This window comes from Stegostoma tigrinum, chromosome 3 (assembly GCF_030684315.1).
Source record: "Stegostoma tigrinum isolate sSteTig4 chromosome 3, sSteTig4.hap1, whole genome shotgun sequence".
Taxonomy (NCBI): domain Eukaryota; kingdom Metazoa; phylum Chordata; class Chondrichthyes; order Orectolobiformes; family Stegostomatidae; genus Stegostoma; species Stegostoma tigrinum.
In genome coordinates this window covers 109,563,954-109,581,857 of record NC_081356.1, presented here as the reverse complement: position 1 = coordinate 109,581,857, position 17,904 = coordinate 109,563,954, and the positions used below count along the sequence as shown (strand labels likewise).

The 17,904-nt window shown below is 41.2% G+C and overlaps 1 protein-coding gene across 2 annotated transcripts in view; it reads right to left on the bottom strand.

The window, feature by feature from the left end:
* Window positions 1-17,904, bottom strand: part of LOC125450280 (uncharacterized) — a 33,439-nt gene that overhangs the window by 7,860 nt on the left and 7,675 nt on the right. For both annotated transcript variants that reach the window (XM_048526273.2, XM_059644826.1), the window contains exons 5-7: window positions 14,099-14,216; window positions 13,507-13,643; window positions 8,889-9,049 (exon numbers count right to left, since the gene is read on the bottom strand). In XM_048526273.2, the coding sequence (XP_048382230.2) occupies window positions 8,889-9,049; window positions 13,507-13,643; window positions 14,099-14,216 (416 nt within the window). The remainder of the gene's footprint in view (window positions 1-8,888; window positions 9,050-13,506; window positions 13,644-14,098; window positions 14,217-17,904) is intronic.

Here is a 17,904-nt window from a genome sequence, read left to right as displayed (position 1 = left end):
TTTAGAAAATCATAATCTAATCAAGCAAAGTCAGAATAGCTTCATGAAATCATGTCTGACTAATTTTAGAGTTTTGAGGAAGTCTCAGCCAGAGTGGATAGAGGAGAACGAGCAATGTGTTATATTTGGACTTCCAGCTTGCATTCAAAGGTACCTCACAAAAGGTTACATTATAAGATTTGAGCCCAGTGTTGGAGGGGGTATATTGACATGGATAAAACTGGCTCATGGGGATAAGGGACTCTTTCACATTGGCGAGCAGTTATCAAGACTGGGACCGCAAATGTTTATAATATATTAATGACTTGGAGGAAGGAGGGGAGTGTACTGTAGCCATATTTGCAGACAATAAAATAGGTGGAAACGCAGATTGCAAGAGAGATACAAACAGTTTACAGAGAGATATTGATAGGCTAAGTAGGTAAAAAGTTGGCAAATGGAGTGAACCATAGGAAAATGTAAAGATGTTCATTTGAAAGCAAGAGCAAAAGAGATAGAATATTACTTAAATGGAGAGAAACTGCAGACCAGTGCACCACAGGCATACTTGGGGTACTTGTGCACAATACGTACAGGTAGCACACAGGTGTAGCAGTCATCAGGAAGGCTGATGGAGTATAACAGGATAGAAGTCTTACTGCAACCATACAAGGTGCTGTTGAGATCACGTATGCAGTATTGAGTGTAATTCTGGTCATTTTAAAAGAAAGATACCATTTCATTGGAGGCAGTTCAGGGAAGGTTCACTAGTATGGTCCATAGTCAAGAGGGATTATCCACCAGCAACGGCTAAACAGGTTGGGACTGGGAGTTCAGAAGGAGGAGAAGTGATCTCATTGAAATATAGGATTCTTGAAGGGCTTGTCAGGGTAAATGCTGCAAGGAAGTCTCCCCTCATGGAGGAGACTAAGATCAGAGGGCATAGTCTCAGCTAAAGTGGTGCGAACTCAAGACCAAAATGAGGAGAGATTTCTTGAAGGTTGAGATCCTTTGGAACTCCTTGCCACAGAGCTCTGGGGACAGAATCCTGTGCATTATTTAAGACTAAGATAGATTATTGATCAGTAGGGGAAAAGGTACGGGGAAAAGGAAGGGAAGTGGATGCAATAATGTCAAGGGGCTGAACAGTCTACTTCTGTTCTTGTTTCTCATGATTTTATGAAGCTATTGTACAGTTCTTTTTATCAAGTTTTCCTAACATATTAGCATTGATTGAAAGTGTCATAATATCATGCACATTGCATAGGCACATTTTAGTAACACACAATGACAGTGGATTCCTTTAGTCCTGTTTGTGCATACTCTATCTTTATCTCACTGCTGATAAACTATATCTGGTAGTTAATCTAGTGTTCAACTCAATTAAAAAAACCTTGAGAAAGATGCACATTGGATAAAATCAGTGAACCGCATGTTAATCAATTTACTGGAATCAAAGTCCACCCACCACACTCACCCAATCATTCCAGCAGTGTTCTACATAAAAGTTTCCATCTGTAAACAGGCTAGATTGGAAATGACATGAAACAGGGAAAAACTTGATTTGCTCACGGCCTCAGACCCACCCCTGAACGTCTTTATTGCTAATGGCCAATGTGACAAACTGCCTCAATTTCTCCCCCCACCTCACCCACTTACTCTGCACCAATTCCCATTTCACTATCACATGCGCTGATAAAAGGCAGGGCAGTGATAGTCTGGAGGATGGATCTCTATGTCACAGAGGCCTAATGCCAACTCTAACACCACAGCCTACCTTCCCCTTGACCATAACCCCACCATGACCCATCCAGCCACTGTCTGCTGCACTGTCCATGACCTTGTTGCTTCCAGTGATCACCCCTTCACTTCCTCAAAACTTATAGTCCCCTGGCCGCACAAAGCCCGGTTCTACCTGTTCCCCAAGATCCACAAGCCCAACCACCCGAGCTAACCCATTGTCTTAGTATGCTCCTGCCCCACCGAACTCATCTCTTCTCACCTCAACTAAACTCCGTTCTCTCCCCCTTGGACCAGGCGCTTACCACCTACATCTGGGACACAAACCACGTCCTCCATCTCATCGGAAATTTCCAGTTCCCTGGCCACCAGTGCTTCATCTTTACTATGGACGTAAAAACCCTATACACACCTATAGCCGACAAGTGCAGCCTGCAGGCCCTCAGTTTTTTCCCCTCTCCAAACCCATACAGTTTTACACCCCACTCCCCATACTCTCCTCCACCTCACCAAATTAATCCTCACCCTCAATTTTTCTTTCAATTCTTCCCACCTTCTCCAAAACCAGGGAGTGGCCGTGGGCACTTGAATGGATGCCAGTTACATATACCTCCTTGTCAGTTATGTCAAACAGTCCCTCTTCAGTACCTACACTGGTACTGTTCCCCAATTCTTCCTCCATTATATCGATGACTGCATCAGTGCTGCATCCTGCACCCAAGCTGGACTGGAGCACTTCAGTGACTTTGCGAATGACTTCCACCCTGCCCTCAAATTCACTTGGTCTATTTCAGACATCTCCTTTGCCTTTCTTGACCTGTCTCTTTCCACTTCTGGAAACAGTTTACAGACCGACATTCACTATAAACTGGCAGGCTCCCATAGGTACCTGGACTATACCTCCTGTCACCCTGTATCCTGCAAAAATGCTGTCCTGTTTTCACAGTTCCTCAGTCTTGGTCACATCTGCTCTGATGAGGAGACATTCTGCCCCCAAGCATCGCAGATGCCCCCCTATTTCACAGAATCCCTACAGTGTGGAAACAGGCCATTCAGCCCAACAAGTCCACACTGCCCCCTCTGAACAGCATTCTACCCAGACCCATTCACCTATCTTGTAACCCAGCATTTCTCATGTCTAATCCACCTAATTTACACATCCCTGGACACAGACAATTCAGCAGGACCAATCCACCTAGTCTGCACATCTTTGGATTGTGGGAGGAAACTGGAGCACCTGGACGAAACCCATGCAGACATGGGGAGAACATGCAAACTCCACACAGACAGTCACCCAAGTATGGAATCGGAAGTGGGTCCCTGGCGATGTGAGGCATCAGTGCTAACCGGTGAGCCACCGTGTCACCCAACAAACAACATTCTTCACCCCCCTGTCATTCAGGCAGCCTTCCACTGTGCCTCCTCCATTCCCAACTCCTTTGCTCTAAACATCACCCACCCCCAGACATAATACCCTCACATCCAGTCCTGAAGCAGAGTACTACCCAAAATGTTGACTTCTCCTCCTCCAGATGCTGTCTGGCCTGCTGTATTTTCCCAGCCTCCTGTTTGTCTACCTTGGATTCCAGCATCTGCAGTTTCTTTTGTCTCTAACCAAGACACCGGTTACCAGAGCCTTAAGTTGCTTCTGAAAACACAATGATGTGTTTCTTGAAAAAATGAGAACTGACTGTAAATTGGTGGTGGCAAGGGGCATAATGGATCTTCCAATGTTGTAAATAGCCGTCCCATGCTCATTTCCTAAAAAGGCTTCAGACAGGAGAATGACATACCATACAGATTGCCAGTCCCAATAACAGGGAATGATTGAAAAGGGTTCAGAGTCATTCCTTGTAGGGGACAGCACATGTTAGGGAGCTGTCCTCTTCAGAAGGAAGATGGACCAGAAGTGAATGAGGGAAGACAGAGGGATCCTGCACAGCTCTTATACAAGATCATGGCTGATCTGTTCCAAACCACACTTTTTATGCCAGCTCCTCATAGTCCTCAACTTGAAACTTCAAAACTTTATCTAGTTTCTCTTCAAATATTTGCAGTGATTCAGCCTCCATAACTCTTGGGTAAAGAATTCCTTTCACTACCCTTTGGAAGAAGAAATGCCCTCACATCTTGGTTCAAAGTGAGTAGCTGCTTATTCTGCAACTATGGCCCTTATTTCGACATTTTCCCCAATAGTGGGAAAATAATTAACGTCTGCCCTGTCAAACCCCTTCAGAATTTTGTATGTTTCAGTAACATCAACACAATTCTGGATGTGAGTTTGCTCGCTGAGCTAGAAGGCTCATTTTTAGACGTTTCGTCACCATACTAGGTAACATCATCAGTGAGCCTCTGACGAAATGTTGGTGTTATGTTCCGCTTTCTATTTATCTGGTTAGGTTTCCTTGGGTTGGTGATGTCATTTCCTGTTCTTTTTCTCAGGGGATGGTAGATTGATTTGGAGCCAATGTGTTTGTTGATGGAGTTCCGGTTGGAATGGCATGCTTCTAGGAATTCTCGTGCGTGTCTCTGTTTGGCTTGTCCTAGGATGGATGCGTTGTCCCAATCAAAGTGGTGTCCTTCCTCATCTGTATGTAAGGATACGAGTGATAGTGGGTCATGTCGTTTTGTGGCTAGTTGACGTTCATGTATCCTGGTGGCTAGCTTTCTGCCAGTTTGTCCAATGTAGTGACAGTCACAGTTTGTCACTACATTGGACAAACTGGCAGAAAGCTAGCCACCAGGATACATGAACGTCAACTAGCCACAAAACGACATGACCCACTATCACTCGTATCCTTACATACAGATGAGGAAGGACACCACTTTGATTGGGACAACGCATCCATTCTAGGACAAGCCAAACAGAGACACGCACGAGAATTCCTAGAAGCATGCCATTCCAACCGGAACTCCATCAACAAACACATTGGCTCCAAATCAATCTACCATCCCCTGAGAAAAAGAACAGGAAATGACATCACCAACCCAAGGAAACCTAACCAGATAAATAGAAAGCGGGACATAACACCAGCGTTTCGTCGGAGGCTCACTGATGATGTTACCTAGTATGGTGACGAAACGTCTAAAAACAAACCTTCCAGCTCAGCGAGCAAACTCACATCCAGAACCTCAACCCGAGCTACAAATCTTCTCAAAACTCACTATCAACACAATTAATAAAGGCATAAACTGTTTACCCATTCTTGATAAGTCAACCATTGCATCCCAGGAATTAGCCTAGCGAACCTTTGAAGTGGCATTTGAGACCATGGTATCCTTTTTAAACACAGGAGCCAAACACTGGACACAGTACAAAAGACTTCCTGGTTTAAAATACAGTACCCTAGCAATAAAGTCCAAAATTCTACTTGTCTTAATTAATTGCTGCACCTGCATGCTAAACTTGTGCGCGTTATGGACAAGACGACCCAGATCCCTTTGTGTTGCACTACTTTTGAGACTTTTGCCATTTAAAATAATAGCTTGCCTTTTGATCCTTCATTCCAAATTGCATAAACTCTTAGTTTTTCCTACATTAAACTTCATCTACCTAGATTTTGCTCAACCTGCATATCCCTGGGGATTCTTTATGACATCCTACTTAGTTTTCTATAATCAGCAACTTTGCTTACTTTACACTCAATGGCTTGACACGTCATCAATATAGATAGTAAACATTGGAGATTTTAGGACTGATCCTTTTGGCATTCCACTAGTTATGCTTTTCCAACCCAAAAACAGATCATTCATTCGGACTAGTTTCTGCACATTAACCAATCACCAATCTAAACAAATACATTACCAACTATATCACGAGCTCCTATCTTGTGTAATAACCTTTTATGTGGCATCTTATCAAATGCCTTCTTTAAATCCAAATATTACACCAGTTCCCCTTTATCAACTCTGATCGTTGTATCCTCAAAGATGCTAACAAGTTGGTCAAACAGGATTTCCCTGCCACAAAACCATGTTGACTTTTGATTTTGTTGAGCTTTTCTCAACGCCCTGCTACTTCTTCCTCAACAATGGACCTTAGCACTTTCCCAACAAAGAATGTTGGGCTAACTTCTAGAGCACAAGTATCCAGTGAGATCTAGAAGATTTCAAACACCTCCACTATCTCTGTACTCTTTCCTTTAAAACCTTTGGATGCAGATCATCAGTACCTGGTAACTTTTATGCCGAGTCCCAGTAGTTTGTCAAATACTTTGCCCCTTGTGGCTGAGAATGTTACAAGATTTTGCCTCCCATTAGTTCCTTATCTGTTATTTTTGGGATATTTCCAGTATCCTCCACAATGAAGACCAAAATAAAACAATGGTTTAATAATCTGCCATTTCCCCATGGTCAATTCCCTAGTTCATTCCTCAAGGAATTCCAACCCACTTTAACTACTCTATGTCTGAGGGAGCTGTAGCTGATTTTATATTTTTTGTCAATTTACTTTCACAATCAATTTTCTCCTCGTTAGCTTTTTGTCATCCAGCAAGTTGCTAAAAAATTTCCAAATTTCTGGCCTATGACAAGTTTTCACTACTATATATGCTGACTGGATCCTCTCCCTGACCACCTTTGTTTATCATGGGCAGCTCATCCCTTCATTGAAAGCTTCTTTTTGACTAGAATAAATCTTTGATGGGCAATATGAAGCATATTCTTATCTGTCTGACACTGTTTATCTACTGGCCATTCTCTTGCCTTCTTCCTGTAACCCTTGGTCCCCTTCCTAATTAAGGATCTATCTCGGTCTCAAATACACACAATGACTTAGCCTCTACAGTTCTCTGCAGCAATGAGTTTCACAAATTAAACACCCCTGGCTGAAGAAATTCCTCCTCATTTCTGATCTAGAGGGTTGTGGCTCTTGGGTCTGCGTGTCTTCCATTAGTGGAAAAATATCGTCCACATCCACGGTAGCCAGGCCTCTCTCTATTCTGAAAGTTTTGATTAATTCACCCCTCATCCTTCCAAACTCTATTGAGAAGAGAGTCCTCAACTACTCCTCAAATGCCCAGCATTATTCTTGTAAACCTCCTCTGGATCCCTTCCAAGACTAGCACATCCCTCCTAAGATTCAGGGCCCAAAAGAGATCCCACGAATCAGAACTCATTTTTTGAACCACATATTTATCTCTCTAATTTTATTAATCCTACATCAATTTGTTTCTGGCTCAGGTAGTAAATGTGAGATTACCTTTGAGATTCTACTTTTTAGGTTTAGTCTTGAGCTGCTCACAAATCTCTCAGATGTCTTTCTTAGCTTTTTGTATCTTAGCTACATGTGTCATTGGTACAGATACATATCACACCAACTGAATCCTTCTCCTGCTCCAGTGGAAACAGAACACAGAACAATACAGCACAGAAATAGGTCCTTTGGGTTACTTGGAGTCATGTATAAATGTACATTTATATGTACACAATGGTTCCAGGAAGAAGTGTCTGCAGTTCCAATCTACAAGTTGAAGTCAGTTGGGACTCTGGTGGGAGAGTTGAGAGAGTGGTGTTTTGGATAATATACAAAGGCTAGTTTATTTCCTACTTAGTTTATAAAGGAGCTATTTGGGATTATACTTTTTAACGTGTACAAAAATCTTTGAATTAGTTAAATAGATAGCTTGCTTTATTCTATTTTATCTTCATTTCTTGTGAATAAACTTCAGTTTTGTTGTTAAAACAAATTTTTGCAGCATTTTGTTGTGGGTCAGCAAGAGACCATTTTGTTAAAACCCAAACAAATCAAAATTGGGTCCATCAAGCCAAATTTTTATCTGGGATCCAATTGTCCAGTTGTAACATCAGACGTGGTCATTAGTACAAATGAATTAACGTGATGATAATCATTTTGTGAAGGTCTAATAACCAACTAGGGCAAGTCAGCCTTTACAGTGGTTCTCAAAGCAATTTTGTAATGGTAACTGACTTACACCTTAGAATTAAAAGTTCAAGTGAACTCCAAAATCTTGTAAGGCCACCCCATGGGCAAAGGCAAACAGCAGTCAACTGCATTCTAAATGACAGGACAGGTTAAAGTGACAAACCAAGAGTTACTAGTCAGAGAAATCACTAATGCACCCAAAGTGTCTCTTACGATCATTAGGATAAGATTCTGAAACTGTACTATAATGCATATCTCCAACAAATTTGTGACAGATTTCTAATTGTCGATGGAGAAAAACTGTAAATGCTTACACAGTAATTGATTATTCAAGTAAATACACAGAATAAGTTTAATTTTGAGTTTTTAATCTTTGTTCCAGATATAGCTCCTAAATTGACTTTTTAAATATAAAAGTAGTGGTAATTAAACTAAAGTAGTAATCTAGACGTCTAATAAAGTGAAGAATGAGAGTTCCAATTCCATCATATTTAAAGAGCCTAAATTCAATTTAAAATTAAAACCTGGAAATATGCAATCTGATAGCAGTACAATTGACAATGAAACAGTCAGATTCTGACAAAAAAAAACTGACTGATTTACTAATCCTCTCTTTAAAAAAAAAGCAAGTATGGAAGGCAGGTTATATGCAACTCAAATTCTACATCAAAGCAGCTGCTCTTCGCTACTCTGAGGTTGTCTATCAAAGGACCAGCACCATCTTCTCATGGTAGCCAAGGAATTAGAACACATCCGCCTGATCAATGTTGCCTACATCCAAAAATAAAAATTAAAAACATTACAAGTAGAGATCCAAACATCTCAGAACTGCTGTAAAAATCTACCAGTTAAAGCACACTCTTTAGTATGCTGTAAGTAGACTAGTTCCTTGTTCTTGGGAGTTGGCAATGCTAGAAAGACAGGATTCTATGCTCATTCCCTGTTCCACCAAAGACATCAATTATTAACCACATAGCGTAGAACCCAAGTCATAACTAGGCCAGATCAGGTAGTTTGCAGTGGGGTTCCTTTTAATTAATAGACAAATTTTTGTCAGATGGGTTGAATGTCAAAAATTACAAAATCTACTGACAAATATATCTTTGATAGTAATGTTGAACATGGTGAAAGGTTAAGGACTGCTTCTAGCAAATAGCAGAGATGATAAGCTACGTTACAACCTTATTGTATGCTTACACAGTTTGGGTATTCCACTTGAGGAGTCAGAGGGAAAGCAAAAAAGTTATGGCTACTCATGTAAGACATTAAACAATGGGAAGCTTACCAGATCTTTATTCTCTTTGGAGTGAGTCTACTTTTCTGAATCATGTTATCCACTAAGTAGTAAAGCAGCACTGTTATTCCAGCAATGTAACACGTGACATACAGGATGAAGGTCACATGCACACAATGAGAGGGCACTTCAAACTGTTGTTGAATGTTATCCTGTAGTTTCAAAAAAGAAAATTACACCAAGAAAGAAATGACATCATTTAATATCAAAAACTTTAAAAATACTAATTTTAAAGAACAGAGGTAATAACACTGCAAAAGTCTAACTGAAAGGCCAGATTTTGAAACTTAGTTTGCTCAGATTCCCACTCGAGTGCAAAACATTGGCAGCCAAGAAATAGTGAAACCTTTGTCTGAAAGCAAAGATATCTATTTCAATTCTTGGAAAGCCCAGCATTTCTCAAATACTAGAGCAAACTATGTTCTTAAGTAGCAAGGCCCTGACTACATTCAAGTTTGCGCTGATAAGTGGGAAGTAACATTCAAGGCACACAGGTGGCAGGCAATGAACATCGCCAACAAGAGAGAATTCAACCAACTCCTCAACGGTATTATCACTGTGGAATCCTGCATTATTAGCTTTCTGGGGTTACCAGTGATCAGAAATGAAACTTGAACAGCCATATAAATGTGTTATGGGTCAGCACCATTTCAGAAAAGCAAATCAGCATAGTTTTGCTGAAGCTTATTCAACTTACAACTGTACAAATATGATATTCAACTTAACAGTGAATTTTTAGCCAAAGTGCACAAAATATTTTCTGTGCTCATACTTTCCCATTCACCCGATTAAAAACATGCAGTTTTGAGGGAATGGAGTCTCGAACAAGTGAAAACTATAAAACTGGGCAGCATGTCCATGTAATAATTTTGTAGTAATATAATCAAGTCACTTCCAGGATAATAAAATGTCAATATTTGCAAAAAAAAAGCCACCAAATCATTTGTTAGTGTTAAAATGTGGAATCTGAACCACATATACCTAGTTTCTTTTAGGGTCACAGACAGATGTATGGCACAGAAACAGACCCTTCTGTCCAAGTCATCCATGTCAACCCAATATCGTAATTAAAATCTAGTCTCATTTGCCAGCATTTGGCCCATATTCCTTTAAACCCTTCCTATTAATATACCCATCCAGATGCCTTTTAAATGTTGTAATTGTACCAAACTCCACCACTTCCTCTTGTAGCTCATTCCATAGATGCACCACCCTCTGCATGGAAAGAGTTGTCCCTTAGGTCCCTTTTAAATTTTTCCCCTTTCACTTTAAACACATGTCTTCTAGTTTTGGATTCCTCCACCCCTAAAGAAACTTCAACTTTAACCATCTGCCATGACAGGATTTGAACCCAAACTCCTAGAACTTTAGCATGGGTCCCAAGTATGAGCCCAGTGATATTGCCACAGTAACACCACCTCTCCTAAACACCACAAGTTGCAGCAATGGGGCAATCTGTTCAAAGTTTAAGTATGAGTTGCAACTTTCCTCTCCTCTTGAATTTAAGTCTCCCAAGCACCATAAGCCACTCTAATTGCAGCTCAGCAAATGTGTGATCCAAATTACCATTAGTGATCAAGTAATTTTTAATCCATTTTTCTCACCTTCTAGCTTCTTTCAAATCTACAAAAATCAGGAGTCTAATGGTCTCTACTTGCCTGGATGACTGCAGCTCTGGTAATAGTCAAGAAGCCAGACACTATCTGGGATAAGAGATAATGGGAACTGCAGATGCTGGAGAATTCCAAGATAATAAAATGTGGGGCTGGATGAACACAGCAGGCCAAGCAGCATCTCAGGAGCACAAAAGCTGACGTTTCGGGCCTAGACCCTTCATCAGAGAGGGGGATGGGGAGAGGGAACTGGAATAAATAGGGAGAGAGGGGGAGGCGGACCGAAGATGGAGAGAAAAGAAGATAGGTGGAGAGGAGAGTATAGGTGGGGAGGTAGGGAGGGGATAGGTCAGTCCAGGGAAGACGGACAGGTCAAGGAGGTGGGATGAGGTTAGTAGGTAGCTGGGGGTGCGGCTTGGGGTGGGAGGAAGGGATGGGTGAGAGGAAGAACCGGTTAGGGAGGCAGAGACTGGTTGGACTGGTTTTGGGATGCAGTGGGTGGGTGGGTGGGGGGGGGGGGGAGCTGGGCTGGTTGTGTGGTGCAGTGGGGGGAGGGGACGAACTAGGCTGGTTTAGGGATGCAGTAGGGGAAGGGGAGATTTTGAAACTGGTGAAGTCCACATTGATACCATATGGCTGCAGGGTTCCCAGGCGGAATATGAGTTGCTGTTCCTGCAACCTTCGGGTGGCATCATTGTGGCACTGCAGGAGGCCCATGATGGACATGTCATCTAGAGAATGGGAGGGGGAGTGGAAATGGTTTGCGACTGGGAGGTGCAGTTGTTTGTTGCGAACTGAGCGGAGGTGTTCTGCAAAGCGGTCCCCAAGCCTCCGCTTGGTTTCCCCAATGTAGAGGAAGCCACACCGGGTACAGTGGATGCAGTATACCACATTGGCAGATGTGCAGGTGAACCTCTGCTTAATGTGGAATGTCATCTTGGGGCCTGGGATAGGGGTGAGGGAGGAGGTGTGGGGACAAGTGTAGCATTTCCTGCGGTTGCAGGGGAAGGTGCCGGGTGTGGTATGCCACCCGAAGGTTGCAGGAACAGCAACTCATATCCCGCCTGGGAACCCTGCAGCCATATGGTATCAATGTGGACTTCACCAGTTTCAAAATCTCCCCTTCCCCTACTGCATCCCTAAACCAGCCTAGTTCGTCCCCTCCCCCCACTGCACCACACAACCAGCCCAGCTCTTCCCCCCCACCCACTGCATCCCAAAACCAGTCCAACCTGTCTCTGCCTCCCTAACCGGTTCTTCCTCTCACCCATCCCTTCCTCCCACCCCAAACCACACCCCCAGCTACCTACTAACCTCATCCCACCTCCTTGACCTGTCCTTCTTCCCTGGACTGACCTATCCCCTCCCTACCTCCCCACCTATACTCTCCTCTCCACCTATCTTCTTTTCTCTCCATCTTCGGTCCGCCTCCCCCTCTCTCCCTATTTATTCCAGTTCCCTCTCCCCATCCCCCTCTCTGATGAAGGGTCTAGGCCCGAAACGTCAGCTTTTGTGCTCCTGAGATGCTGCTTGGCCTGCTGTGTTCATCCAGCCTCACATTTTACTATCTGGGATAATGCAGCCTATGCTTCATACCTTATTCACCATCTTGAACATTCATTCTCTCTACTGATTGCACCCTGGGTTGTATTGTGGGTCATATACAAGGTACATTGTGACAACTCTTCAAGCTTCGTTTTACAGGTTCTTCTAAACCCAGAAGGATAAGGATAGCAGGGAGTAGCACTAACTGCAAGTTCCTTTCCAAGTCTCTCACTACCTTGAAATGGCAAAATAATTTTAGTTCTTTTATTGTGAACTCCTTAACTAGCATTAGTAGGCTGTTGTATTTCAAGATGATAGCTCACCTCCACCTTCTGAAGGGGAATTTGGTGTTTGGTAGTAAACACAGTCTTTGCCAGTGATGCCCACAAACTGCAAACAAATAGTAAAGCTGTCCAAAAAAACTCACTGTCCAAAGCTGTCCAAAACTCACTTAATCCACTGCTTTTCTACTCCAATTTTTAAATGGCTTATGACTGAAGCCATCTTAAAATCTGTTTGAACCACGTTTTAATCTAATTAGCATTTTGCCAAAGGCATTTTGATAAACAAGTTCAACTGCACTATCTTCTTTCAAGCTGCATTTTCTGGCACTTTACAATTCAGTTGCAGTTCTGATCTGGTGTCAGCAGATGGCATGCGAATATTCTGCTAGAACAGAAATTTAAATTCTTGCATGAATATTCAAAACTTCAAATGGAATGTGTTTGTAGCACAATTATTTCAGGAATAGGCATAACACTGCAAAGCATTAGCTGCTCACCTGTTTAGCCATTAATTTAAGGTAACCTAGTGATGGCCCATTTGCCTCTGAATCAGAATGTTATAATTTAAGCCCTACTCTAGAGACTTCAGCTCAATCTAGGCTGGCACATTCATGGATTACTGCTAGATTATATCATTTGGTTGAGGCATTAAACCCCTCTGCAAAGCATCTAACTTAGCTTCAACAAGCCACACAGCTACAATTAAGTTAGTTGCTGTTGTAGCTAAAGAAAAGAGCCAAATGGTGCACTGCATTGTCCTGCAGCCATGAGTTAAATGGTCAATGATCTGTTTTGAAATATGTTGGCTGAGGGACAAATTGTCTGTGGGCAGGAGAACGCTGTTGTTCTTCAACCAGTGCTATGGGATCACTTATATCCACCTGAGACAGAGGGGTTTAATGCCTCAACCAAAATGATATAATCTAGCAGTAATCCATAAATGTGCCACCCTAGATTACGAGCTGAAGTCTCTAGAGTAGGGCTTAAATTATAACATTCTGATTCAGAGGCAAATGGGCCATCACTAGGTTACCTTAAATTAATGGCTAAACAGGTGAGCAGCTAATGCTTTGTGATAATAGCTATGCAATAGAGTTTTATCGTTTATGTAGACTAGTCAGGAAAACATCAGACAATTCTAGCTTTGATTCTCCAACTGTTCATTACCAGTAGCTTCCAGAAATCCTTGTGCCACCTTATGAGTGATTGGTTCAGTGCTACTTCTGAGCTCCTTGCAATACGGTGATACCCATGGAATGTCCTGACTCTCCCACTATAGTAATTTAAATGTAATTGTAATGGCCCTAAGAAAAAACAAATAGAAGTTATTAATGAGCACTGCCACGGTAACTTGCCGTACCCTACCAAAGTTACACAACGAGATTTAAGAGTAGATTTTTCAGGTGTTATAAAGCAGCATGGGGTTGACAGGGAACTCTTAGAAGATCAAGAGTCAAATGTAAAAAGTGAAATGAAAAAAATTATTATTCAACAATTAAGTTTTCTCCTGCCAGATCAATCTACAATAAGCAGAGTGCAAAAATTTAAATACCCATTAAACATTTCAATCTCAGGAAACAATGTAAACTCTAGATATTAAAGTAAAACGTCAAGCCTTTCAACATTCAAAACAGAGAAAATGTATTGCGGAAAGCAACTCTTCAGCAGAATCTCTTCTGCTGCACGCAGCTTCAGTCAAAATTATGACAAATAATTAAATTAAGACTATACCTCTCCTGCTACTAAACAGATCACATACCATGCAAATATTCAAACAGGATGATGACAGCAAAAATTAGGAGCAAAGATGATATAGCGAGAACAACTACTTCTCTTTTAGTAAGTCGCATATCATCCATGTCTGGCCATAGGCTGACCTGCAAATATAGAAATTGGGTCATTAGATGTTAAGTACAAGACCTTTCTTTAAATTTATCTATTAGCTTAATTTTTATTTTAAAATATAGGCAATTCTTTTTGCTAATCAACATGACGTTCTTCAATGAAGGGTCTAAGGCCCGAAACATCAGTTTTCCTGCTCCTTGGCCTGCTGTGTTCATCTAGCTCTACACATTGTTATCTCTGATGTTCTTCAATTTTGGTTAAGGCATAGCAGAACCAGATGCACCGTAAAAATTTTCTTACTGTGCATCATCATATCTTGATGCAGGTTTATACATGAGTTTTTGAGTTAAAAGTCAACCACATTGCTGTGGTCTGGAGTCACATGTAGGCCAGACCAGGTAAGGTTGGCAGATTCCTTCCCTAAAGGACATTTGTGAACCAGATGAATTTTTCCCCGATCATCAGCAATGGATTCATGGTCATCATTAGATTCTCAATTCCAGATTTTTATTGAATTCAAATTTCATCATCCTGCCACCGTGGGATTTGAATCTGGGTCCCCAGAACATTACCTGGATCTCTGGATTAACACAGTCCAGTGATAATACCACGAGGCCATCTCCATCCCCTCCCCATTTGAGGGAACGTCCTTGAATATTTTTAAGGCAGAGGGAGATACACTCCTGATAAACAAAGTAATGGTGGTTTTTTGGGAACAGACAAGAGTGCAGAGTAATCAGATTAGCCAAGATTCCACTGAATGGTAGACCAAGCTCAGACAATCAATGGACCTATCCCTGCTCCTTATTCACATGTACGTACATGGTATTTTTACCTCTCCAAGGTTTTCAGATCCTCTAAAATGAATTACCTATTTGCGCCAAATTTGAGTGATTTTGTTTTAAGAGCATACATTCATGAGTAAATGATTTGTCTACTCAAATTTTGCATAAACATTCTCTCGTCAGCTGTCAATATATTTTCCATCTGGGCTATATTTAAATCACACAGATTCCACTAGCATTTTTGTGCTTCTCCTCGCCCCGGCACAATGCTTTTAATTGAAAAGCAATCAATTCAGATGAATTTTGATGATTTTGTGTTTTTCAATCTGGATCCACTTAGATAACTTTTTATGGAGATCGGAAAGGAGGAAGAACGACAAAGATATTGAATATTTTAGACTGGCACATTGATTTGTAACAATAAAGACTTGAAGAATGGGAGCTTACAGTTCCCTAAATGTAACACTACTTCAAATATAAGACTCCTCCTCCAGTAAACAGGAGAATGTGTCATATCATAACAAGATATGTAAAAGAAACAAGGGTGGAGATTAGAAAACAGAAAAGTTATTTGTTTCAAAACCAAAAACATTTAGCTGAAAAAGACAACTTCCACAATCACTAGCTTAGCTACACTCTTACTTGTGGTTACAGTATTCAGCTCATGAGATTTTGGAAAGCCTTGGTTAAAGCAATACTGTGATAGCAGCATATGTTCAAGATGTTATGACCCAAGGGTCTGACAATAATATCAGAAGAGCAATGTTACAGTTTGTAGTCAGGTTACATCCACACATATTCCCCTTCCGCACACAGGAAAAGTAGACTGATAAAAAAAGCTACATCCTGCATGGATTGAAAGTTATATACTGTACAAGAATACCCTTCAATTTATTCTCCCCACCATATTACACAGTTATACATTACAAATTTTTTAAATCAACTTATTCATTAGTTAAACTCAGTTGTGACATTTCATCTACTACAAAATTATACAATTATGTAATTAAGGCATTTTGAATCACTAAAATTAATAGGTGGACTTACCCAATAGGAATAAATGTTAAAAAATATTACACAAGGGAAAAAAATTCATTACAGAATTTTACCAAGGCAAAATAATGGTAAAGGTTTCAGTTAACCCTTCAGAATAAGGTGTTGCAATCTCAATTTTTGTATTTCACAACTATTAGTTTTTTAGTAACGAGGTGTTGTCAGAATTTAAACCTTTAAACTGAAGTACTTATTTTTGAAATTTCAATGTCAATTTGGATGCAGGTGGATGAATCAAGTCACAGAAAACATCAGCACTATAGGAATACAGATCCAACCATTGACTCCTGCATTTAACCCCAGTAAGTGAGAGTGTGTGTATAAAATCCCCTCAGGCAGGTTGTCTGCTTCAATGTTAAATACTCAACTACAATGATACAAACATATTTTGTGCAGTTACCTATGGCTCTGCATTTGCTAGAACTTGCCAGAGAAAGCAAAGTGAGAAGGCAGCAGTAACCAAGAGGCTGAGGACAGGAAAACATGGCGTCAAATGTGATAGTTCATAGTTGCTTGCTTGTCTGCTCAAGGTGAAAGTTTGCTCACAGGAGTTTACTTTTACGGTATTGGAAGTTTATGGCTGACTGGTGATTTGGGGCTCGGACATATTACATCAGCAGGAGCGCTGCTTACAATTAAACTGTTAGTCACAGGCTTCAGAGAAAGAGAGAGAAAAGTATAAACTGCTGCCATTGCTGCCTGCGGCGACATTAACCAGGGCTGCAGAAAGATAAAAGAGAAAGTGGGGGGAGGGGGGGGGTATACCAGCCATTGACAGGAGGTACTGAATTAAAAGATGTTGACGCAAAGAAAGCGACAGCTTATGAACTAAAAGCAACCCGCACCCGGGTGCTAGTTTGAGCCAATTTAAGCCTGTCTGAATTAACTAAGTTCTGTGAATGTATGAAAGATGAGGTAATGCAAAAGTCTTATCTGGACAAGAAATAATGAGGTAATGCTACCCAAGTCTCTGGGCCAGGGCCAGTGAGGTAAGGGCATGTGATAAGTGAATTAGCCTAAGTCAACAGGAAGATGCCAGCACAAGTTAAGAGAGATGAGAAAGAATAAAAAGATGACCCTCAGGGTATACAAAAACTCCCAAGATTGATTTTTGCAGAAGCAGGTGCTAGGTCAAGGACATGGTGACGACATTAAGTGCAGCACCCGGTCAGCCCCGGGAGAGGGAGGCGGTGGGGGGTGGAAAAGAGAGAGAGACAGACAGACAGAGACTCCGTCCTCTTTACAGCTTTGGTTCAAACATGGACAAACTGCCAGAGTCTAGAGATGAAGGGAGAATAACTGCCCTTGACATCAAGGCTGCATTCAATCAACTGTGATATCAAGAAGCCCCAGCAAAACTACAGGTAATAGGAATCAGGAGAGACACTCCATCAAAAATAAAAGCAAGAAGCAAAATACTGCAGATGCAGGAAATCTCAAACAACAAAACTGTAGAGAAACCAGCAGACTTCTTCAGAATTGATTATATTTGACTCAAAACATTCATTTTGTTTCTCTCTCCATAGATGCAGATGGACCTGCTCACTTTCTCCAGCATTTTCTGTTTGTGTTCTGGAAACTCTCCACTGGTTGAAGTCATATCTAATGCAATAAATGATTGTTGTGATTGTTGGAGGTCAATCATCACAGCTTAAGTTAGTCATCAATGACAATCATAAAAGTCAGAAGTGGAGATGTTCACTTATGACTGCATAAAATTTGATGCCCTTTGTAAACAGTCAGATATTGAAACAGTTAATCACAAATGCAGTAAGATGTGTCAATACCAAGGTTTGAGCTGAAAAGTAGCAAGTAACATTCGTGTCACTCAAGTGCGAAACAAAACAGCAACTAACCATCTTCCCTTTAAGTTATAATAGCA